Here is a 25,453-nt window from a genome sequence, read left to right on the forward strand (position 1 = left end):
TGAAAAATCACCAATAAGTGATTACAGATCAATTGACTATGTGTTAGAAAAAAATTAAAATTAGCCTTTACTCACCCCATATATGGAACTTAATTCTAGTTGGATTAAAGATCTGAACCTATATACAAACTGTAAAAAAATATATGAGGGTTTTTTAATTTTAGAGAGAGAGCATGTACATGTGCATGAGCAGGGGAGGGAGGGAGGGAGAGAGAGAGAGAGAGAGAGAGAGAGAGAAAGAGAAAGAGAGAATCTCAGTCAGGCTCCACATTCAGCACAGAGCCAGAGGAGGGCCTTGATCCCACAACCCTGGGATCATGATGTGGGCTGAAATCAGGAGAGGACACTCAACTGACAGAGCCATTCAGGTGCCCCTATAGGACAATATTTTTATAATCTTGTGTTGAAGAACTTCCTAAGCAGGTAAGAATAGAGGAAGGCTTAAATGGGGACCAATTAACTATGTAAAAGTTTGGGGTACCTGGATGTCTCAGTCAGTTAAGCGACCAACTCTTGATTTTGGCTCACATCATGATTGGGCCTGCTTTGGATTCTCTCTCCCTTTCTGTCTGCCCCTCCATGGCTTGTGCGTGTGCTCTCTCTCTCTCTCTCAAAAATAAAAAGCATTGGGGTGCCTGGGTGGCTCAGTCGGTTTAACGTCCAACATCAGCTCAGGTCATGATCTCACGGTACATGGGTTCAAGCCCCACATTGGGGTCTGTGCTGACAGCTTAGAGCCTGGAGCCTGCTTCGGATTCTGTGTCTCCCTCTCTCTCTGCTCCTCCCCTTCTCATGCTCTGTCTCTCTCTCTCACCTTCAAAAATAAATAAAAGCATGAAAAAAAATTAATTAAAATAAATTAAAAAAATAAAACATGAAAAAATTAACTATGTAAAAGTTTAAAACTTCCATATGACAAAAGACTCTGTTAAAAAAGATAGTTAAAAAGCAAACCTGGACGGGGAAAATATTGCCACAGATATGATTGGTTACCATCCCTCTTATGTAGAGAACTTAACAAATCAGGAAGGAAGTGATGTTTTAAAAAACGTAGCAATAAATAAGGAAAGAACTCAAAGTGGCTAACAAGCGTTTGGAAAGATGTTGTGCCATCCCCACCACTGATCAGGAAAATGCAAACTACAACAGACAAGGGGAATACTATACATCAGTGGTTCTGAGCGTGTGGTCCCTGGACTCACAGCATCAGCACCACGTGGAAATTTGTAGAAATGCGCATCTTCAAATCCCATTCTAGATCTACAGAAACGAACTCTGAGGGTGGGGTCCGTCCATCTGTGGTTTAACACACCGGGCAGGTGATTCTGATGCTCACGGCCCAACTGTCAAAATTGGCCTAGATCGGTATGTTTGAGAACCACAGCCGTGTAGCCAGGAGAATGAAGAAATGGCGTTCGGTGTCATGCTTGAATCACACCATGCTACGTGAAGGAAACCAGATGTAAGAGTACATACTGTGGGATTCCATGTATGTGGAGTCCAAAAACAAGCAACACTAATCCAGAGTAATAGGAATCAGGAAGACGGTCAGTTACCCTCAGAGAAGGGAAGGAGTAAGTACAAGTGAGGTTACAGCGTCCAGGACACTGGTCACATTCTGTTTCTTGGTGCAGGTGCTGGTTACACAGGTTTGTTCCCGTTTGTGAAAATTCATCGTTCACTTCGGATTTGTACACTTTTCTCTATGCTGCATTTCAGTAAAGCAGGGAAAGGCAAAATGTGAGATCTCTTTCTTTTTTAATCGGGTTTGAAATATTTAAAACGAGGGGCGCCTGGGTGGCTCAGTCGGTTAAGCGGCCGACTTCGGCTCAGGTCATGATCTCTCGGTCCGCGAATTCGAGCCCCGCGTCGGGCTGTGTGCTGACAGCTCAGAGCCTGGAGCCTGTTTCAGATTCTGTGTCTCCCTCTCTCTGACCCTCCCCTGTTCATGCTCTGTCTCTCACTGTCTCAAAAATAAATAAAATGTTAAAAAAATTTTTTAAAAAAATGAAATATTTAAAACGAGGGAACTTGGGGTTGAAGGGAAGACCATGCTTTAGTACAGTCAGTCCAAGGCTTGGGTGAGTAATTTGGCAGTATCTCTAACACTTCGTATAGCCTAGAAATTTCACTTCTCAGAATCCATCCTGGAATTCAGGTGTAAATTAAAAGAATGTTCCCTGGGCATTTTTATACAAGCATGAAGGAGAAAACTTAAATTTCTCTCAGTCGGGAACTGGTTACATGAATTATAGAAAACCGGGCAACTGTCAAAATTGGCCTAGATCGGTACGTAGTAACGTGAAAGGAGGTCCCACATCGTATGTGTACTCAGAGAAGCAAGTTATAAGCACCATGCACAGCGTGATTCATAGTTTCAAGGGAGAAAGAAAAGGATATACTGGTGGTAGTTACAGATGCAAAGGAAAGAAGAAGGGTAGATTTAAAATTTTTATATTGGTTTCTCTTGAGAATTTACAGTTGGTGGATGGGGGTTGTTGCTTCTTTGTATATTTTATATATGCTCTCTCTATATTTCTGTGTTTATTTTTACCTGCATTTATCACTCCCGAATTTTAAGTCTTAGCTTTACCGTTCAAAAAAGTCTTAGCCTAAAAAAATGCTCATCAGTGACAAAAACAAACACTGTTTTTGTAGTCTAAGCAAATAAAGAGCTAGAGTTTGTTTTGAAAGCACACATACACCCACACAGCAGGAGATGAATAACATTTTTGTGGAGTGATTTTCATCAGTATCAGTTATAGTAAGAGACAAAAGGCTTGCTTTTTATTTCTGTTACCTAGGAAATTCACTTGGGTAGAATTCTTTTCTTGACAGGGGCATTCTTTTAACTGTGTTTGCTGGTGAGGTCATGGGTCAGGTACTCCTGCTCTTTGAGAGATGGTTCAGTTAACGATATTGTCCCTGTGTGTAAAAGATGACCACTGCTAGCACATTAGACAAAGCGTCTCTAGGCAGTGGACTCTGCTTTAATAATGAAAAACGTTTCACATTCAGAGCCAAGAGCTGTTAGCTGAGCCTGGTGAGCTGGACACGGGCTTCTACTGGAGACTCTTAAACCCTTGCACTCCCCTGGAAAGACACCCTAACCCTGTTTGCCATGCTCTTTCACACACTGTAATGTTTCCTGGGTGCATCGTCAACAAAGGGCTGTTCTGACCCTTTCAGTTGGAATCAAGAACGCCGTGATGTTATTTCAGGCACCACCACGCTGGATTACATCTACTATACCTGTCTCACTGATCCAATGAGTGTCACATACATGTGTGTAGATTACCTGTCAGTTACGCTGACTTCAGGCCCGAAATCCCATTAGTGTGAGGCTTAGCACTTTCCGGAGTTCTGTCCCATTTTGTACATCACTTTCGATAAATTCTGCTGCCACAAATGTAAGCATAAAAACACATCTCCATTAAGCATTGCTTTGGAATTCGTGTACAATATCAACTAGATCAAAAGAACAGCGACTTTCAACTCTAAAGAAGGGAAACAGCAACATTTAGAGACTGTCTAGTGCTCTCCAGCACCGCATCCAAACTGTACCAGAGAGGTGGGCTTCTCTCCATGAGCAGTGTAAAATGTCCCTTGGAAACCTGTCTGAGGGCTTCAGTGTCTTTTTTTTTTTTTTTTTTTTATGTTTATTTTTGAGAGAGAGAGCTCTAGCAGGGGAGGGTAGAGAGAGAGGATCTGAAACGGGCTTCTTGCTGGCAGCAGGGAGCCAGATGCGGGGCTTGAACTCATGAACCGTGAGATCATGACCTGAGCCGGAGTTGGACGCATAACTGACTTGGCCACCCAGGTGGCCCATATGTGTCTTCCTTCTTAAAAAGGGGCCTGCACTCTTGTCCCTGCAGCGTCCCCTTCTAATCGCTATCTGGAGTCCCTGACCACCTCAGATTGCATGGGTTGAACAACTGAGGAACTGTTGTTCAGATCAGCCTGTTAACCTGTTCCTGTTTCATTGTTCCAGGTGAGGAAATGACGCCCTAATGCACATCGTGTATCTTTCCAGAGACTCTGCATGTCTTTCCACTTTATCCTGGTCTAACCTGTGAAGTCTATTAACGTCCTAGCTGCTTCTGAAGTCTGTCTCGAATTCCCTCACTTGCATGTTCCCTGCCACCATCTCGGTCTTGAATATGTCATCTTCTCTCACTGAGACTATTGTGACAGTCTCTGAGCTTGTCTGCTTATGAGTGCACGCGCACGTGAACACACACACACACACACACCTTTCCCCTCCATGTGTCCATTCTCCTCAATCGGCTAGAGTGGTATTACAACCAAACTAACATGAGTTCCCTCCTTGGTGAGGCATAGAAGGAACCACACCCGGTGGAGTTGTGGCACAAAGGAAACTTTATCTGCAACAAATGAGGTCAAGGGGAATAACTTCAAAGCCTTGACTCCCAAGCAAGGTGAAAGGGTTCCTTTTATTTAGGGTTAGGATGAATATTTAGATAGGGGAGCCTTGTCATCGTATATAGAGGCGGGCATAAGGCCACGCGTGCACCTTAAGGAAACATGCCTGTACATAAATGAGGTGAGGCTTGCCCTCTGACTTGGAGACTGGGTGGAGGTTTAGTATTACAGTGAGGTAAAGGTAACTGTTGGTCATTCCCTGGGTCACTCCATGGTCTGTCTGCACAGGTCCGGCCACTTCCTGTTGCTTGAGGAGTAGTTTCAATTTCTGTCATGGGATGTTATGCCCGTCCGGTCTTTTGCCTGAGTTAAAAGATAAGCTAGAAAGAAGAGCTTAAGGAAAAATGAGGGACAGAGGTCGATAAGTACAAGCAGGTGAGGCAGTAAAGGTCAGGTTCTGGGTCTAGCTGGCGACAGTATAAAGAACTTAGGCCTGGGCCCATATAATCTGACCCTTCCCAACCTAACATTTTGCACCAGTGTCCTAACTTTCTATACTTTCTTTACAGGTTCTAGAAGGCAGCAAAGCCCTTCCCCACTCCGGACGAAAGTTCTGTGCCTAGAACTCTGTCTTCCCATCTGTCTCTCTCGCTAGCTCTTACTGGGTCTGGGGGGTGTTCTTCAGCATGGCCTTCCCTGACACTTCCCATGCCTGCAACAAGGTCATATCTGTTACACACCCTTACCACAGCCTTCATTTTCCTTCACAGCATTTGTCACAATTAAAATTATGCATGGGGCGCCTGGGTGGCGCAGTCGGTTAAGCGTCCGACTTCAGCCAGGTCACGATCTCGCAGTCTGTGAGTTCGAGCTCCGCGTCGGGCTCTGGGCTGATGGCTCAGAGCCTGGAGCCTGTTTCCGATTCTGTGTCTCCCTCTCTCTCTGCCCCTCCCCCATTCATGCTCTGTCTCTCTCTGTCCCAAAAATAAATAAACGTTGAAAAAAAAGAATTTAATAGAATTATGCAGATATTTCCCCCCACGAGGCTTTAAGTTATGTACAGCAGGGTGTGTTCAGTAACGTGTGCCTGACCCCGTCCTTGGGGCCTGATAGCAGGAAGCCTGGCAGAGTTTAGGTGCTCTCAAGGGTTAAACAAGCGAGTGAAAACCATCTTCCCAGCTTTGTGATTAAAGTCTCTTTAGTATTTTGTTCCCTACACCTTGAACACAGCTAAAGCAGAAATGAAATAATTTGTCCTGAGTCACACAGCAATCCAGAACTTGCAGCCAGAGCCTGCCCTGGGCTCCTGATGCTGTCTCCTGGGGATATGGTTTGGATCTAACTTCTTCATGGTTTAGGAATAAAGTCCTGGTCCCTGGAAGGTACTGGAATGCGAGATGCATACTTTGCCACGGCTTCCCTTTGTTCAGGGCTAAAGACGCCTGCAGTTTGGATCGGTTTCTTTTCCCTTGATGAAACCTGCCTCTAGTCCATGGGTGACATTCATTTGGCTTTGGCTTTGGTCTTGTTCGTCAACAGTGGTGAAGACTTGGATGGCTGTTACCGGAATAAATGCACAACTTACGTTAAAACTCTGAATGCTGGCATCTGCCCTGGGCCCTTGCTTGTTCTCCTTTTCAGAAGCTCTCTCAGGCCACATGTTATTTGCCCTCTGTAAGGAAGAGGGGGAGGGGCGTGAGGGAAAGCGGGGGCGGGGGGGGGCAGACAGTAGTGGCCGTGGGGTATCCTCAGAGATTCATCCCTCGAGAGCGGATCAGTCCCAGTAGACCTCAAGTACACCTGCAGTCTTGTTTTCTTGACAAGTATCAGCCTGTGAGCAAATTCCAGCCACAGATGTGTGTGGTTTGTCCCCTCATGGCATTTTAAAAATCATCATTAGTGCTCACATTTAAAAATCAAGATTATCGGGGTACTTGGGTGGCTCAGTTGGTTGAGTGTCCGACTTTGTCTCGGGGCACGATCTCTCAGTTTGTGAGTTCGAGCCCCACGTCGGGCTTGCTGCTGTCAACCTGTCAGCACAGAGCCCGCTTTGGATCCTCTGTCCCCTTCTCTCTGCCCCTCCCCTGCTAGCACTCTCCCAGGAATAAATAAATATTTAAAAATCAAGATCGTCATGTACAAACTTGAGTTGCTGTGTTTTCTTGGAGGAAAAAAGAAAGCTCTAAGAAAACTGGTGCACCACAGAGGTACCTGGCTGGCCCAATCAGTGGAGCGTGTGACTCTTGACCTTGGGGTCGTGAGTTCAAGCCCCACACTGGGGGGGGGGGGGCGGGTAGAGTTTACTTTTTAAAAAATTGGCCCTCAAACCAATTTGACAATAAGTTGTACCTCTGGCATTTATGGGCACCTGAGGTTGCAACCCGTTTTATATTTGTTAGTTGTGTGTATGTGGAAATATGAATAAAAGCTGTAATGGACACTTGATATAATTTTTTCTTCCCTCTGTCTCTGCTTCTTTCTTTATTTCCTCCTTGTGTCTCCCTTTTCTTTTCCACTGCCTCTACCGTTTTGCAGGTTCTGGGACTGCTGGTATGGACACTTATCGCCGGAACCGAGTACTTCCGGGTCCCTGCTTTTGGCTGGGTCATGTTTGTAGCCGTGTTTTACTGGGTCCTCACCGTCTTCTTCCTCATCATCTACATAACAATGACCTACACCAGGATCCCGCAGGTGCCCTGGACAACAGTGGTAAGGAAGCCGGGGGTGTTGTTACTGTCCGTTGCCCACTATGCAGGTTGGAACTTAGTCCTTCTTTCCTCAGTTCAGTTGTCTCCCTGCCGGCAAAGCAGGGGGCAAAGCCAGGGAGGACCCAACACAGCAGGTAATCTTTATGTTATCCTATTGTCTCTAGGGTGATTATACCTGAGTGTGAAACTGGGCATATGGGAAAGTCCAGAAATTTCTTCTTTTTTTTTTTTTTAATTTTTGTTGTTGCTGTTGTTGTTAATGTTTATTTTTGAGAGAAAGAGAGACAGCGTGAGTGGGGGAGGGGCAGAGAGAGAGGGAGACGCAGAATCCGAAGCAGGCTCCAGGCTCCGAGCTGTCAGCACAGAGCCCGACGCGGGGCTTGAACCCACGAGCCATGAGATCGTGACCTGAGCCGAAGTCGGACGCTTAATCCACTGAGCCATCCTAGAACCCCCAGGAATTTCTTTTAGGCAAAATAGCGGACCAGTTCTCAGAAGACTGAATGAAGAGAAGTTCAGTTCTTTATTAGTTCCCTGGAAAACAGGTACGTCAGGACCCCAGCCTTGGCAGATCTCACTTTCTTGCACACACAGCTCTTTGATGTTGGGATGCATAGCGTGTACAGTATTAGAATGAAAAATGAAACTACTGTTAGAATAAGTAGATGTCCTAACATTTGGAAGCAAGTGTGGTCAAGGGGGATTGGAGGCTTGTCCTGGCTCCAGGCACCATGCTGGGTGCAGGATAATCTAAGGGGAACATACAGTCTGGGGTGAAATAGATAAGAAAATATACCTTAGTGTGCACTGGCACCATAACAAAATACTACAGACTGGTAGCTTTAACTGACAGAAATTTATTTCTCACACTTCTAGAGGCTGGAAGTCTAAAACCAGGCATCAGTATAGTTTGATGAGGTTTTGGAGTAGTGGTGGTTCGGAGCTGACAGCCAAGAAAAAATTCTTGAGATGTCTTTTATGCAGAAAAGGGTGATTTTTATTAAAGCACGGGGACAGGACCCGTGGGCAGAAAGAGCTGCACTGGGGTTGTGAAGAGTGACCAGTTATATACTATGGAACTGGGGGAGGTAAAGACAAAAGGGAAGCCTCCCACAGGACTTTCATATGCTAACGAGGACTCCAAAGATATAGGAGGACTGCTATTTTCAAACTATGGTTGTATTCCCTCTAGTAAGACATTGACGTTAGGATGGTCGGGGGCTGCTGGAGAAATGCTACCCATTGTATTTGCCTCAAGTATTTGTCAATGGACTGCAGGTTGCAAAGAAATTTAATTTTATCTGCTATTTCCTTCTTGCCTTTGTTCCCCACAACTATGGAGGGGAGGGGTGATATTAGGGACTCCAGGAAACTGAGTTTGTAAGGTTTCTGGAGATTAGGCTATTGATAAGATTGCCTTTTTCTTGTAATTTACATCCATCTTGTAAACTGATGGAGACTCAGTCTCGCAAGACTGTGATGGCGATCAGTTAACCATTTGTTTTTCCCTTTTCTTTGTTTTTGGGTAGCCAGGAGTGCCTGAGGAATGTCACACATAGCCTACCTGGAGGGCGGGGGTTGTGCTAGCTTGTGCTTTGCCCTCGGCTTGCCTTATGGTCCCTCATCATAGCTGGTCTCTGGTGAGAGCTTTCTTTCATCTCTTCTTGTAAGGGAGCCGATGCCATTAGGAGGATCCCACCTTCATGACGTCATCTAACCCTAATTACCTCTCAAAGGCCTCATCTCCAGATGGCATCACTCTGTCAATTAGGGCTTCAACATGTGAACGTTGGGGGACGTAGGCATTCAGGCCATAACATTCTGCCCCTGGCTCCCCCAAATCTTGCCCTTCTAACATGCAAAATACATGCATTCCATCTCAACATCCCTCAAAGTCTTAACTCATTCCAGCATCAACTGAAATCTAAGATCCAGAGTTTCACCTATAAATGTCATCTAAATCAGATATGCTGAGACTGGAGGTAGAATTCCTCCCTGAGGCAGAATTCCTCTCCAGCTGGGAGCCTGTGAAACCAGACGAGTTATGGGTCCCACTGGTGGGACAGGCACAAGATAGACAGTCCCCTTCCAAAAGGGAGAAACAGGGAAGAAGGAAGGAGTGGCGGGTCCCCAGGCAAGCCCAAAACTTACAAGGCAAATTCCATTGGATCTTAAGGCTCCAGAATAAGCCTCTTTGGTTCAGTGCCCTGCCCTCCAGGCCCACTGGGGTGGCATTGTCACCCCCATACCTCTTGTCACCCCCATACCTCCACGGGGTGGGCCTGCTCCTGAGGCACCAGGTGGAGATGTCCTGGCTCACACCAGGGAAGCAGCCCAACTCTTTGCAACTGAGGAGCAACCAGCCTGTCCCCTGGGCCTGATGATCACTGAATGGCCTTTGGATGATTCATTCTTTGTTCTTGAAGATAGGCTCATATTCACAGCCAAATAGCTCTATCATTCTATCCTATAGAATCCGAGAAATTCAACAGAACTCCTTTATTTTGTCCCATCTCCACCCGCTTTCATTCAAACTGGCAGTGTTTCACGGGTATAATCCCTTACCTGTTCCTGGCTTCTGCCTGTACAAAATTAGATCTGTGGTTTGCACCCGTGATCTCTTTATCAAATGGTTGTTCGGCCACACCTCTGGTGTTCTCTTAAGAGCAAGCTTTCTTATTTTTTACAATATGGATTAAGCTAAGGACTTTCCAGACCATCAAGTTCTGCTTCTTTTTTGCTTAACGGTTTCTTTTTTTTTGTAAATTTATTTATTTTGAGAGAGAGAGAGAGCAGGGGAGGGGCGCAGAGAGAGGGAGAGAGAGAATCTCAAGGAGGCTCTGTGCTGCCAGTGCAGAGCCCGATGTGGAGCTCGATTCCACAAACTGTGAGATCATGTACCTGAGCCTAAATCAAGAGTCTTGGACACTTAACCAAATGAGCCACCCAGGCACCCCAACAATTTCTTCATTAATTCATCTGTTTCCATTTGCATTTTACTACAAACAGAAGGAACCAAGCCTTGCCTTTCACACTTTGTTTTAAAAATCTCCTCATTTAGGGGCGCCTGGGTGGCGCAGTCGGTTAAGCGTCCGACTTCAGCCAGGTCACGATCTCGCGGTCCGTGAGTTCGAGCCCCGCGTCAGGCTCTGGGCTGATGGCTCAGAGCCTGGAGCCTGTTTCCGATTCTGTGTCTCCCTCTCTCTCTGCCCCTCCCCCATTCATGCTCTGTCTCTCTCTGTCCCAAAAATAAATAAACGTTGAAAAAAAAAATTTTTTTTTTAATCTCCTCATTTAAATATCCAGTTAATCCAGTTTTGTTGCTTGTCAGCTCTATCTTCCATGAAACAATAGAACCCAGTTCAGCAAAATTCTTTCCCACTTTATGACAAGGATCACCTTTCCTCCAGTTTCCAAAAGCATGTTCCCCACGTGTGCATTGAGATCTCTCCACAGTGGCCTTCAACATGCACACTTGCACTAAGATTCTGTTTGTGATTATTTATGTATTCCCTAAGAAGATGGCACCTTTCTCTCTAGCTCTTCTCTTTTCTTTCTGAGCCCTCACCACAATCCCCTTCAACATCCGTATTTCTAGTATGCTCCTCAAAACTCCCCAGCCGTTACTTATTATCAAGTTCCAAAGCCACTTTTACATTTTTAGGTATTTGTTATAGCATCAGTTCCACTCCAGTCTCCAAAATCTGTCTACCCCACTCTCGATACAAAGTCTGTATTAGAGTGCTCTAGAGAAGCATAGGCAATAGGGTGTGTGTGTGTGTGTGTGTGTGTGTGTGCATGCACACCCACATGAAGGGATTTATTAGAAGGAATTGGTTCACATGATAATGGAAACTGGGAAGTCCCAAGATCTGCTGTCAGCCAGCTGGACCCCTGGCACACTGATGGTGTGGTTCCGGTCCGAGCCCGAAGGCCTGAGGGCCAGGGAACCTGATGTTTCTGTTCAAGCCCAAAGACAGGAAAAAAGACTGATGTCCCAGCTCAAGGCGGTCAGGCAGGAGCAGTTCTCTCTTACTCAGCCTTCTTGTTCGATTCAGGTCTTCAACTGATTGGATGAGGCCCACCCACATTAGAGAGGACAGTCTGCTTTACTCAGGCTGTAGATTTGAATGTTAATATCATCCAGAAGCCCTCATAGATAGACCCCGGATAATGTTTGACCAAATATCTGTGCACCTGTGACCCAGTCAGGTTAACACAGAAAATCAACCCATCATGGTACCCTATGACATATAGCGAAGTGAAGGTATGTACAAAGTGTGATGGAAACTACCACCTCAGCTTGGGACAGCTGGGAACTCTCGAGAGAGGAGGCAGCATTTAGTGTCATCTTGAAGACTGATCACACACATCCTGAGGGGAGCTCAGAGATAAAAGGTGAGGTCCCCTTTGCCTTTGGAGAATTTATAATCTTTTTTGGGGGAGTTGGACTGGCTGCACGATTTAAAAAAACCAAAAAAAAAAACCAAGTGGTGCCACACATGTGTGTGTACAAAACAGGGCTCAGAGCGATAGTATCTTTTTGTTTGCTTATTTTCAACCAGTGGATCAAAAAACTATCCAATTCCAAATAAGCGACTGATAAGCCAGATTTGAAGCATAGTGTCTAAGTGTGGTGTAGACCGAAATAAAGCTGGCAGGCTTTATCGGCCTCACTGCTCAAGTGTATCTGGCCTGGTTCTTTCTGGGAGCTGCTTTCAGAGCTAGCTAAGTTAACCACCACCCCCCCCCCCCCACACACACACACATACACACACAAATAACAGGTCTCATTTGATTGCACGGAACACATTGACGGACTCTTAACAGTCTCCCCAAATACGAACGTGAGGATTTTCCGTTACGATTCTCGGGAACGTGGGGCAGGCTCTGAAAGTAACTCCCGCCGAGGTGCCCGTAGCTGCCTGGGGCAGCCCACGCAGCCTGGTTGGAACTGGCATCCTGCCTCGCTGGGTGGGCACCGGGAAGAAAGAGTCATCTGGATGTGGGGAATCACAAAAGGTAGAAAGCACCTCGAAGTAACAGCCACGTGGGAATACGGGGAGAGGGCATCATTCAAGTGACCTGGAGGAAGGGGAGGAATGCCGTTTGGGAGGACGATGGGTCTTAAAGGATGTCTTGAGGAAAGTACTTGTGAACTTGGAGGAAGAGAACTTGGAAACTGTAACGGGAGAGCCAATGGTTAAGATGCAAGAATGAGCAGTACCTTTAATTCCGCTTCTGCTGAGTCTCAATTCCTAGGCATGTTTTCTGTAGTTTTTTTTTTCTTTAAATTTATTTTCTAGAATTTATTTATTTTGAAAGAGAGAGAAAGAGAGAGAGAGCACATAAGCAGAGGAGAGAATCCCAGGCAGGCTCAACGTGGTCAGTGCAGAGACTGACGTGGGGCTCGAACTCACAAACCTTGAGATCATGACCTGAGCCGAAGTCGGATGCTTAATTGACTGAGCCACCCAGGCGCCCCTAGGCCAGATATGTTTAGAATCAGGATTTCCACCCCCTCAAATTTTAGAAAGATAAATAATCTGGTGCATTTACTGCGTAAGATCCTGAGTCTGGGGGCGGCACTGTAATCAGACATGTTAGCATTTCTGCACGAACACGTGCATTTTCCTGCAAAGAGGGGTAATAAAGACTGCATTGCCCCCATGTCAGTACAAGTCAGCTTTTGCTGCCAGATGACTTTTGGATTTACTTTTGGTTCTCAGAGCATTTGGGGAATCTGAGATTGCCAAGAAGGGATGAGCAGACCAGGCTTTCATCCACTGGGAACTTGGCTGGGAGACCAGCCCATGCGACATGACAAAAACCAGTCTCATAGTTTTGCCTGTAGCTCTTTGCTTGGTAAGGCATGAGCTTTGCACTGGAATTGACTCAATTGTAGGCATGTTTTCTGGGCCATATGAGTCACCCAGAGAGGCTGGGATGTGCTTTGTGACAAATCTGATTTGAGCTAAAACTTCAAAGCAATACCGTTTGTCCTCCTTGGGGCACTAAGCACCAGGACCTGCACAAATGCATTTTCTGAGGATTCATCCTCCACAGCTCATCCCTGTCGGCCTCGTTGCAAGCACTCTGAGCAGTACAGGGCAGAGGGCACAGCTTCCTTTTATAGGCAGTAGCAGCCACCATTCATAAAGCACCTACTGTGTGCCAGAGGTCAGGCTGGGTCCTTCATAGATTACATCATTTCACCTCACACTAACTGCAAACACGGAGTGGATTATTTCCATTTTGCAGGTGAAGAAATAGACACCAAAAGGGTTTTGATAGCCAGGGAATGGGAAGCAGGTCCCCTGCTGCCAACCACAGCCGTCAACCCTGGAGTCTCCTTGGCGGCCAGGGTTCACAAATGCCCTGGTCCTAGCCTTCGGGAAATCCCTGGAGCTGAGAGGACCTTCCTCCTCTCCACTGTGAAGGGATGAGGAGTTCTCTCTCCGCAGTTAGGTTTGGTCAGTCGTGGACACCAGTGCTACACGGTGGAGGGCCAACAAGGAGGCCAGCTATTTGAGAGTTTTTATCTGTGTGCCTTTATTTGGGGGGGGGGGGGGAGGACATTCTGTACCAAAGAGGGATCAAATTTCAGAAAAGAAGAGCCTCCCTCCACCTTCTCCCAAAACGGAGTAGTTGGGAAACTTTGGTAAGACACTGTATTTGTTCTGGGTTCCCTGCGGCCCGGGGATGCTTTGAGAACTGGCATTTGAGTTGGTGGGGGGCGGGGGGGGTGCTCTAGGGTTTTTTCAGCCTGAGCAGTCTCAGACTCGGGTCCTGCTTCTCTAGAGCAGTGCGACCTTGTGTTTTGACGAAGCTCAGTGATATTCCAGAGGCTGCCGAAGCTGTGTGTTACCCTTCGCCACTACTGTAGCCACACAGATCTCTGTTCTTGAACCTCTATAGCAATCTCAGATCCTGGGGCACCTGGGTGGCTCAGTCGTTTGAGTGTCTGACTTTGGCTCAGGTCATGATGTCGCGGTCCATGAGTTTGAGCCCCACGTCGGGCTCTGTGCTGACAGCTCGGAGCCTGCAGCCTGCTTTGGATTCTGTGTCTTCCTCTCTTTCTGCTTCTCCCCTGCTCACGCTCTGTCTCTCTCTCAAAGTAATAAATAAACATGAAGGAAGGAAGGAAGGAAGGAAGGAAGGAAGGAAGGAAGGAAGGAAAAGAAAAAAAACAATCTCAGATCCTGATTTCTTTGCCCTTCTTTTTTCTTTCCTCTCTCCACCTGTTTTCACTAGTTTCCCACTCCAGGCATCCCCCATACATACTTAATTTGGGAGTCCTAGGAAGATGGTGTGGGGGGAGGCGGGCAGGAGGAGTTTCCACACTGAGCTAGCAGGAATGGAGGCTGTGATTACCCAGCAGGGCCCCGCAGGGTGGTGCAGGGGGGAAGAAAGCCCTTCCCTGCTTCTCTCCGAGGGAAAGAGAGCCTTGGAAAAATGGATTGGGCCACACTTACTAAGGGATGGGGACACATATCCTCAGGGAGTCTTGTCACCACTCCCTCTCCGGCCCTTCACCCACCCAGCAGTGGGGACAAGGCCCAGGGCCAGTGTCAGGGCAGTCCTGACCAGGCTGACCTCTGCGAATGCTGTCTCCGTCACCTCTCCCCTTGTGTGGGGACTAGACATGCATGAGCACCCCCAAATACTTGTTTAAAGACATTCGTCACAGTAGCATTTGTGACCCTGGGAAAACTAGGAACGTGACATGCCCATCGATAGGGGAAAGTTAGATTCTAAGGTATTTGTGTTATGACAACAAATGAGGTCATCTTTTTGGACAGGCATGCAAAATTGCCCTTGGTATCTTTTTCAGTGAAGAAAAAAAAAAAAAAAAAACACCTCTAAGTTTACATAACTCTATGGCTCCTTTTGTATAAAATTGGGTGTTTGTTTATATCCCAAAGGAAAAAGCTGAGGTGAAAAAAATAGACTGACTTTTTACTCCAGATTCTTCTATCCACACTGGATTTTGTTTGGTTACCATGAACATGCATTACTTTTAAATTTTTTTCTTAAGCATTTTAATGTTTCGAATGTAAGACGTGACTAGTTTATTAAATAAAAATAAACTTAACCACTACCTGTGGAAAGGCCACAAAGTGAAAACTAAGGTCCCCCACTCCTCAGAGGTAATTACCTTTAGCTGTTTCAGCATTAAAAATATGTATGAAGAGTCCTTTATTTGGCAGATAGCAAATGTATAAAACTCTGGAGGTAATGTGCAATTGAAAAAAAAAACTTGGGAGAGGTGCCTAGGCGGCTCAGTCAGTTGAGCATCCGACTTTGGCTCAGGGCATGATCTCACGGTTTATGGGTTCGATCCCTGCATCGGGCTCTGTGCTGACCGTGCAGAGCCTGCTTGGGATTCTCTCTCTCCCTCTCTCTGCCCCTCCTCCACTTGTGTTCTCTCTCTCTCTCAAAATAAATTAATTAATTAAAAAAACTTTTTGTAATGCACAAATGTGTTTCTGGACCCAGAAAAACCCCACAACCAGCAAACATAATGAGTCATGCAGGGAAACCATGTCTTCTTGGGGGCACATTTCTATGCAGATGAGCATCAGGGGATACCCTGAATCCTGGACTACCCTTATCATAAGGGTTAATCTCGTTAACCCGGCTTAATATAAGTGTGGAGGAGGCAACAGGGATACACAACCCACCTCAGAATGCTAGGACCTGCATCTGGAAAATTCTACGTGCTTCTACGTGCCTTTCTTTCCCTAAGAAGAAAAAGATATTGCTTCCTCCCCTTGCCCCTATTTGTTCCTGTCGCTCTGAATTCCTGAGGGAGAGCTATTAGACCACAGAGGATCTATTCCTTGAGAGCCACCTTCTTCCTACCTGTATAAAGCTTTGGTTTCTGCATCAGTCTTGCCCCACCCCACCCTCTCCTCTCACCCTTGTTCAGATAGGATCAGGTTTCACACATTTCACAGTATGATTTCCTAGAGTTTAAATATAGCTGAAAACCAAATACCTCCTTGGATTTACATATCTGTCTTCTCTAAGAATAGGAAAAAATAAGGTGAAGCCAAGGGAAAGATTAGTTCCCAAAGGGCTCTATTAATATGTATAATCTTCTTTTTAGTTTGAAGAACTTGTTGCTAGGGTTGAGGAGTTCACCTAAATGTCCCGCCCTGCTTAGAGCAGGGAAATGGATCAGCTCGCCTGCTTTGGGAAAGGCTGTCTCCCAGCTCTGGGTCAGGGACAGGTGCTGAAGGGCTGTACCTGCTGGGGCCATGGGCCAGGCAGATCTTGCTGGGGCGCCCAGCTACCTGCCTTCCTCAGCCAGTAGGTCGCCATGGCTGAAATCTGGGTGAAGCAAGGATTAAGAGCAAATTGAGAGAGAGAGAAGTGGCTGAAGGGATGAGCAGGCAGCCTGAGTATCTTGGGGGACAGGCGAGGGGTGTCTGGTTGTATTGTATATAAGCTGGTGTTAAGCCCTCTCCTCCTAGAGGCCCTGAAGAGCTGCTTCGGGGGTGGGGGGCACCTGGGTAGCTCAGTCGGTTGAGCATCTGACTCTTGATTTTGGCTCAGGTCATGGTCTCATGGTTCATGAGATTGAGCCCTGTATTGGGATCTGACAGCAAGGAGCCTGCTTGGGATTCTCTCTCTCTCTCTCTCTCTCTCTCTCTCTCTCTCTCTCTCCTCTCCTCTCCTCTCCTCTCCTCTCCTCTCCTCTCCCTCTATTTCTGCCTCTCCCCTGATTGCACATGCTTGTGTATTCTCTCTCTCTCTCTCTCTCTCTGTCCCCTTCAATAAAAAATAAACTTAAAAAAAAAAAAGCCCTTCCCAAGCGTCCAGATGCACCCTTTCCACACCTGGCATGCGGTCCTGGCCACTTCTCAGGTCCAGAGGTGCCCAGACCTTCCACACTCCCTGACCACCCCACCCCTCTGTCTCTCCCAGGGTCTGTGCTTTAATGGCAGTGCCTTCGTCTTATACCTCTCGGCCGCTGTGGTGGATGCCTCTTCTGTCTCCCCGGAGAGGGACAGCCACAACTTCAACAGCTGGGCAGCCTCATCGGTGAGTGAGCCCTTTCAACACCACCCCCCCCAAACCTCCATGGTCAGGATCACGTTCTCCTCCTCCCACTGGGGCTGGGGATCCAGGAGGAGGCCCAAATTATCTGCAGGAGGGGGAAAGCACCACCCACAGCTGTGACACACTGGCCATTAGCTTGTGGTTTGAAAGCATCGAAAATTAGTGGGGCCTCCCGATGGCCTGAGGTGCACAGAGGCTAAAAGACCCAGCTTGAGTGAAAGCCAGATAGTTTGGAACAGAGTAAGTATTTGAGGGAGGAAAGCTATTTGTGGCCGTCTAAGAATAATTCTACTGACTACAGTTCAAGTGGGGAGGCAGTTGCAAAACAATGAGCACACTATGATTCTTTTTTTTTTTTTGAGAAGTAGAGATGTTTGTTTATGCACTGGGAATGCAGAGGAAAGTACACAGTAACAGAGGTTCCTTCCAGAGACTGTGGCTGGGTGACGAGGGGAGCGGCCTGAGGGGCTTCTGCTTTGTGATATATATATATACACACACACGCTTCTGTATGGTTTGCATTTCTAAGCCATCGTGTGTATTGTTGCTCTGGTTGTAAAAACTAAATCTAGAAGTTTCTCTGAGATTGGCCTTAAAATATTCCATCCCCCAAAGAAGCCATTGGCAGGGGAGTGGGGGGCAGTTAGACAGGAATGCCAAAATGATAGTGTGAAGGCTGACTGATGATAATATAGCCATTCATTATATCCTTGTATTTATATTTGAAAATCTCTACTCAAACGTAGAGAGCGTGGTGTGCATGACATTAAAAATCACAAGCTTTGGAGCACCTGGGTGGCTCAGTCAGTTCAGTGTCTGACTCTTGGTGTCGGCTCAGGTCATGATCTCACGGTTTCGTGAGTTCAAGCCCCGCATCCAGCTCTGCACCGGCAGCGCAGAGCCCGCTTGGCATTCTCTGTCTCCTCCTTCTGCCCCTCCCCCACGAGCACCGTCTCTGTCTCTCTCAAACTAGATAAATAAACTTAAAAAAAAAAAATCACACGCCGTAGCAGCACATGCCTCAAGCTATCCTACAGCAAGAATCCACCGGAACTGGGCAGTAGCTGCCCCTGAAGAGGGGCCTGCATTTTCCCTGCTCCCCATTCGTACCACGTGGGTTCATCGCTTCCTCCTACAAACTCGACTCCTTTATTTAACTGATCGTATGACAGTCTGAGGTTAAGCCCTGGTCTAAAATTGCCTGTACTAAATTAGGAATTCATGTGCTTTTCTCAGATGCCACCCCACCATAGTCACCCCAAAGTGAACAGCCTGTGGTTATTTGAGCAGAACTACAAGCTTTCCAGATATGTTTCAAAACAAAAAAAACAAAAAAAACAAAAAAAACAAACAACCAGCATAGCCAGAGATCATTTCAGAAGGAAGGTAATTGAACCAATAAAGCAGTTTTAGATGAGGAAGCCCGGAGTTAAGGGATGCTGTGAGTGCCTGATTCAATGGAGGCGAAATGATAACTTTTGCTAATTAGAATGTGCCCTAAGCCCTCTTTCTATCATGCTTTGTTTCCTGTAGTTCTTCGCCTTTCTGGTCACCATCTGCTATGCTGGGAACACATATTTCAGTTTTATAGCTTGGAGATCCAGGACCATACAGTGATTGGCCATTTTGAGAATTAAAAGGGAGGGAGAAAACACGAAGAATCTCCTTGTAAAAACGAAAACAAAAAACCCGACAAACTGTAGGTATGATGTATATTTCCAGAGAATTGTATTTGACTAATGTTTTTATATACCTAGTTAAATTTGCTCGCGGCAGTTTGTTACAATTAAACTGGATACTTATCTGCAGTTTGCTGTAGCTTGGAACTCTTCAATATCTTGCGGATGTCTTCACAGACCTTATTTTCTTAGACAATGTATAAATAGATAAATTGCTAATATCAAGACTGTGTCAAGTTTATCAACCTAACTTTTCAAATGCTAGACTCTTTTCTGATTAAATGTTTCAAAATCACCGGGTAAGGTGTCTGATTTGAGAAAGGAGACCTGTTACCACAGCCTGAGCTGGGGTGCTGTGGATACATCTTCGCCCTCACGGGACTGTCCAGTTGCAACGTTGCCCAGAGACCCTTGTCCACAGCCACTGGACCAGGGTGGCAGAAGAGACCCATCTCCCCAAGCCCGGGGATCGTCAGTGGCCATGATTCTCATCTGCTAACCAGAGGGCCCAGAGAAAGCACCTAGTGAAACTCTGGCCTTGCAGTTCGTTAAGATGCTCACCCTACGTGGTGCTGCTGAGTGCATGGATTGATGTGCTTGCTGGTGGCATTTTTTCCTGATACGTATTAGAATTAGTGCATAACCATGAAAATAAGTACTTGCGTGTCCCTTAAGATACTCACTGACCACAGGGACTCATGTACCCTACGTTGTGGAAAATACCTGACCAAAAGTTCTCCAGAACGACTACTTTGTGGCATCGTTGTTAGCTGTCATCAGAGGGTGGAAAGAACCCCAGGCAGCAAGGCAGATGCGTGTTTAGAGGAAGTGTGTTCAGTTAGGATGGTTCTTGCTGGTAAGGCAGTGTGCCGTGGGTGATTTTTCAACATGAGCTTCTTTTGAAAAACAAAAAACCACAGAAGCGTTAATAGGGTTGATGACAGTGAGCCGCGTTAGCTTGCACACTCTGCGGACGTGACCCCCGGGGCCTCACTCTTCTGCTGTTGTTTAGCAGTACTGTTTGTTTCTGTTGTGAGTTGTCTGGTTATTTGGTCCGTCCTCCTGTTTACCTGTAAGTTCTGATCCAAGTTCTGTTTGCCTCTGTAGAGGAGAGGTGAGATTTCTTCAGTGTCCAACACCCACCACCGGCCTTTGAAAGGAACAATGAAGAATGTTCCTGGGTTCTGGATCCAAAGAGCTAGTGGGGAGATGGGGACCGAGAATAAGGGGAGTGTAGGGGACAGGTGTGTGGGAGTGGGTGAGGGTTGGGGGTACCAGAGGCCACTCTGAGTCCGGCATCCAGCGAGCTGTGACAGTCGGATTTTAGCAACACAGACCCACAGGTGATCAGCGCTCAATCCTTGGGGAGCTGCATTCCTGGTCACCAGCAGGACAGCCTCCAACTCGCTGATTTTGCAAGAAAAGCTGAAATCACTAGTCAGAATTTGTTCCTCTCTGTCTCACACTCACAGAGGCATAGTCATCCTCCGTGTACTGGGTGTTTTAAGTACTTGGTATTGCAACCAAAGCTCGACAAAAGGCAGAAAAACTAGAACTTCCAGATTCGTGTTTCAGGGAACTTCTGGAAACAACCATCAAGAAAGAAGCCTGGGAGCGCCTGGGTGGTTCAGTCTGGTTAAGTGTCCGACTCTTGATCTCGGCTCAGGTCATGATCTCGCAGTTTGTGAGTTCGAGTCCCACATCGGGCTCTTTGCTGACGGGATGGTTGCAGGGAGCCTGCTTGGGATTCTTGCCCTCACTTTCTGTCTGCCCCTTCCCCCCCCTCAAAAAAAAATAAATAAATAAACTTTTTAAAAAAGAAAGAAAGAAGTCTGTTTTATGTCCTTGCCACCCACTGTGGTGTGTGTGTATGTGTGTGATTTCTATAATCATGGCCCCATTTATAGGAAGCAGCTTCTGGGGTGAAGAGTTCCATAACCCACTTTGGAAATATTCTCCATAAAGGCTATAGGTCTTTCTTGAGCCAGTAGCCCCAATGAGATCTATTTCTAGAGAACAGTACTCATTTGTTTCCAGGCAGGAGTACTTGTTGTCTTTATTTGTGGCTTTTCAGGAGCTTGACCATTTGTGTCATCCTGAGAGTTTGCCCAAAAACAAACACAAAGCAAAACCAAATATCTGTTTTTTTAACTGAAAGGAAATTCTTATTTCCTCTTTTGAATGCTGACTTTGTTCGTGCACTTTTAAGTGTGGGTTTTGGGACAATACAATGATTCTCTGCTGTTCAGATGAAGCTATAAGTTCTTGAACGGCTTCCACTTTTCTCTTAAGAAAGAAAAGCCACATGCGATATAGCAAACATCATAAAAAGAATAGGTTTCTGAGGTTTGAAAAATATTATTACAAGGACAGGATACAGAGTGCTTAAACTATTCTCTGGCATAGGTGGCCACCAACTGCCCTTCCAAAAGCATTGCGTCCTTTTTGATGGAGCTGGGTGGGTTTTGAGTTTGATGTATTTACCCACTTAAGGCCAATAAGTGACATGCTTTAGGCAATCAATCTCTCTCCATTGCAGTGTCCCAACTCATAGCCCCCAAGATATGTAGCCAACATTTGACAACTACAAGAAAACCCAGAGACAAGAAGGTTCAATATCGTTTATTTGGATACATTTAAAAGTTGCTGCTTTCTTAGAAAAATCCCCCCAGCGTATCAGCACACAAAAGAGTTTAAATACATAAATACATAAAGTTATCTCTGCACAGAGCACAGATATTTGAAAGTGCTAACTGAAGGGGCTCCTGGGTGGCTCAGTAGGTTGAGCGTCCGACTTCAGCTTAGGTCATGATCTCGCAGCCTGGGAGTTTGAGCCCCACATCGTGCTCTGTGCTGACAGATTCTGTGTCTCCCTCTCTCTCTGCCCCTCCCTGCCTTCTCTCCCTCAAAAATAAGTACACATTAGATTTTTTTTAAATATTCACTGAAGCTACAGCCTTGGGTAGAAAATCAATTAAAAGTTTGTATTTCTATCCCCTAGACAATTATTATTTTAATTGAAAAGATGGATTTTTCACAGAAAAAAAAAAAAAAGTTGGGCATGTAAGGCCAGGGGCACAGGAGCAAACACATACCGTGTAAGATGACAAGTTAAGAAGCATTTGTTAACTTGGCCTTGCGTAGAAGTTCTGACCACGGGCTTCTGCCAAATGTGACTTGTAAGCAGATGGCAGTGAAGGAAGGTGACAGCTATGTCCATGGTGTTGAGAGCAACGAGGAAGATTGGAGTGAGTATGGTTACAAGTTAAGGGGTAGGTGAACTTAGGTGTTCGATCTAGAAGGTGTTTGAGGGAGACTAAGGAAGGTGAGTGGTAAGAAAGTTGTTGGCCAGGGAGACATTGCATTTGGAACGTATGTGTTGGGAAAACTTGTGTGTCCATGGCAGAGGGTTTGTTTTCCTAGAATATTCAGAATAATTCTAAGTCCAGGCTATAGTGGACCTTGTCGCTGCCTGGCCCACACCTCTGGTTATCTGTCCTAGTTCTCCTCCTCTTGTTATCTGTCCCTCCTCTTGTTATCTGTCTTAGTTTTTATTCAGTAACCACCCACCCACTCATGCCCCAGCTTCCTGGGGGGAAGGGGGCTTTGCCTAAGCTGCTTCCACCCCCTGGCCACACCGATTGATTGGTTCAGGGATAGGCATGTGCCCCAGGGCTTGGCTGTGTCAGAGTTCTGAGGAACTAAGTAGGCGGGGAAATTGTTGGTAAATATCTTGTGACCACAAGGGGGAGCCAGTCATAGGACGAAGGTGATAGAAGGAAGAGCCAAGAGATGGAAAGAAACTTACTGGTTACATCATTGAGTCACTGAATCCTCTCAGCCCTGAATGCTGTCAAACTCTGGGCTTTGCAATGACATGAGCAATGACACTCACTTTGCTTAAACTAATTCCTGTTAGTTGCAACAGCACATATCCTAACCAATGCACAGGACATCCTGGAACGTGGCTTTCGAGCAAAGGCATAACACCTTGGTTCTGATTTACTTTCTAATAGTCACCACAAGGCCCTAAGTAGATGGTAATAATGCTAGTGTAAGTCAATGTTAGTTCCAGTGCTTTTGAGCAACAGAAGGGTAGAAAAAGAAAGATTTGAGAGTCCACATGAGAGAGTGACTCAAGCCTTCCTGAAGCTATCGTTGAAGGATGGTGATAAGATGAGGGTGCCTGCGTGGCTCAGTCGGTTGAGTGTCCAACCTCAGCTCAGGTCATGATCTCACAGTTTGTGAGTTCAAGCCCCGCGTCGGGCTCTGTGCTGACAGCTCCAGCCTGGAGCCTGCTTCCGATTCTGCGTCTACCTCTCTCTCTCCCCTTACCTTGATTGTGCTGTCTCTCAAAAATAAATGTAAGACATTTAAAAAATTGTTAAAAAAAAAAAAAAAAAGATGGTGATAACATGGAAAAATCTTAGAAAGAGAAACAGCAGGGGGATGGGGACTCACAGGAATTTTCATGACCTAGCTTGGTCATGACCTTGCAATAGGAAGGCTGCGTGTGAATGCAGCGTGAACAGCCTGGCCTCTGATCATTTTAACTCATAATGAGAACTCTACCTTTTGTCTGAAAGACAATAGTCATCCATGAGAAATGGCTTCCTTCTCTGGAAGTAAGTTGGCCATTACTACCGAAGAACACTGAGCTTCTAAGAGTGAGGATTAGGCCTCAACTCTTGACAGGAACAAGGTACATACTTTTCCAGTTAAAACCACAATGAGATGCTACATCACACCCTCCAGAAAGGCCCAATTTAAAAAGACTGATGGTACCAGGTGTTGACAAGGTCTCGGAGAATCTGGACTTCTCAGTCATCGCTGGTGGGACTGTAAAACGGTACAATTATTTATAAAGTTAAACATACACATGTGATATGACCCAGCAGTTCCATTCTTCGATATCTACCCAAGAGAAACATGTCCACAAAAAGACTTTTATGCAAGAATATGCACAGCTGGCTGCATTCATAATTGGCCCAAACTGGAAACAACCCACATGACTATCAAACAGTGAATAAACAAACTATGGTGTATTCTCACGATGGAATACTACTCAGCAATGAAAAGGAGCAAACTCTGGACACATGCAGCAATGTAGATGAGTCACTGAAATATTACACTGAATGAAAGAAGCCAGACCAAAAAACATATGTATAATGTTTGATTGTATCTATATATGAAATTCAAAAAAAAAAAAGCAAAACAAATCTATCGTGATAGGAGGCCAATCAGCAGTTGCCTGGGGTTAGAGGTGGAAGAGATTAGCTAGAAAGGGACACAGGGAAACGTTCTGAGGTGATAGAAACAGTGTGCATCTTGAGTATGGTGGGGGCTGCATGCGCATATGCATTTGCCAAAATCCACAAACTATTTACTGAAGATGGTGCGTTTTATTTTATGTGACGTATACCTGGAGAATGCTGGTTTTAAAAGAAAAACACTGGGGCATTTTGAAATGTCCTTGTGGCTCCTGTCCCCTCTGCCCTGCTGTCACATGATTCACTACCACCCGTCTCCCGCCTGGTCTGTGGTCTGTTGCAGAGGCGGGCATTTTCATATCCATCTTCCCTCTGGAGCTCGGCACAGTGTGCAGAACATAGTACGTGTTCAACAAATGTCTGCGGCGGTGAAAATGCTGGGAAGTTAATGCCGGGTCCCAGGAGACCTTGAAGGAGTAGCTGGTTTAGAAGACAAGCTGAGGGAAACCAACAGAAGGCGATTCTGAACGTGGGCTGTGAAAGTAGTGCCGTCAGAATTCGAGACTGTTGAAGTAATGTCAGAAAGCGCTTAATAGATGAGAGCTGCCAAGCGATTACTGAGCTAGGTACCTGGGAAAACACGCAACTAGCTGATTAGTTTCTGGAAAGCACAAATGAGTAATTGCCTAACAACTTCTAACCACTTAATGGTAACAGTGTTGGGTTGAACCGTATGAAATTGCCAATATTTGACTCTTTGGCCTACAAAAATGTCATATGAGTCAACCTACGATTTTATACTTGACAAAGCGCTTTCACACATGGCGTCAGTTGGTCCTCAAAAGAGCTTTGCCTTAGCAGGCGTCAAGAGCTCCTTTTATCTGATAAGGACAGTTGAGGCTTCATTAAGTATCAGCAGTTTGCCCAAGTTTATACCGTGAGTAATTGGAATAGTTTGGACAGATATGCAGGTTTTCTTGCCCCTGGTCTGCAGCCCCTCTAGCCTAGCCGACTGGAAACATCTGTAATGTGAGGAAAAGAAGCAGGTGGAAACGTTATAGGCTGTGGGGATAAAGCGGTACAACATTTTCGGAAATCTGTTTGGCAATATATATGAAGAGCTTAAAAATATTCCCTTGGATTTGGGGTTGCTTCGGTTAGGAGCCTGAGGTCACGCACGAAGATATTAATCCCAGTCTTATGTATAATAGGAAAAAAAAAAAAGAAAGTTCAGGGTGCCTGGGCTGGCTTACTCAGTAGAGCATGCAACTCTTGATTGCAGGGCTGTGAGTTTGAGCCCCTCATTATGGCATAGAGTTTAATTTAAAAAAAAAATTTTTTTAAATACATACATACACACACGCGCGCGCGCGCGCACACACACACACACACACACACACACACA

General features: G+C 45.9%; 1 protein-coding gene across 2 annotated transcripts in view; it reads left to right on the forward strand.

Annotated features, from left to right (window-relative positions):
- CMTM8 (CKLF like MARVEL transmembrane domain containing 8) overlaps positions 1-19,132 on the forward strand; it is a 108,125-nt gene extending 88,993 nt beyond the window's left edge. For both annotated transcript variants that reach the window (XM_045436423.1, XM_045436424.1), the window contains exons 2-4: positions 6,919-7,092; positions 17,025-17,141; positions 18,693-19,132. In XM_045436423.1, coding sequence (XP_045292379.1) covers positions 6,919-7,092; positions 17,025-17,141; positions 18,693-18,776 — 375 coding nt within the window. In that variant the 3' untranslated portion in view covers positions 18,777-19,132. The remainder of the gene's footprint in view (positions 1-6,918; positions 7,093-17,024; positions 17,142-18,692) is intronic.
- Positions 19,133-25,453: the final 6,321 nt, after the last annotated feature.

The sequence above is a fragment of the Leopardus geoffroyi genome, chromosome C2 (genome assembly GCF_018350155.1).
Source record: "Leopardus geoffroyi isolate Oge1 chromosome C2, O.geoffroyi_Oge1_pat1.0, whole genome shotgun sequence".
Classification (NCBI taxonomy): domain Eukaryota; kingdom Metazoa; phylum Chordata; class Mammalia; order Carnivora; family Felidae; genus Leopardus; species Leopardus geoffroyi.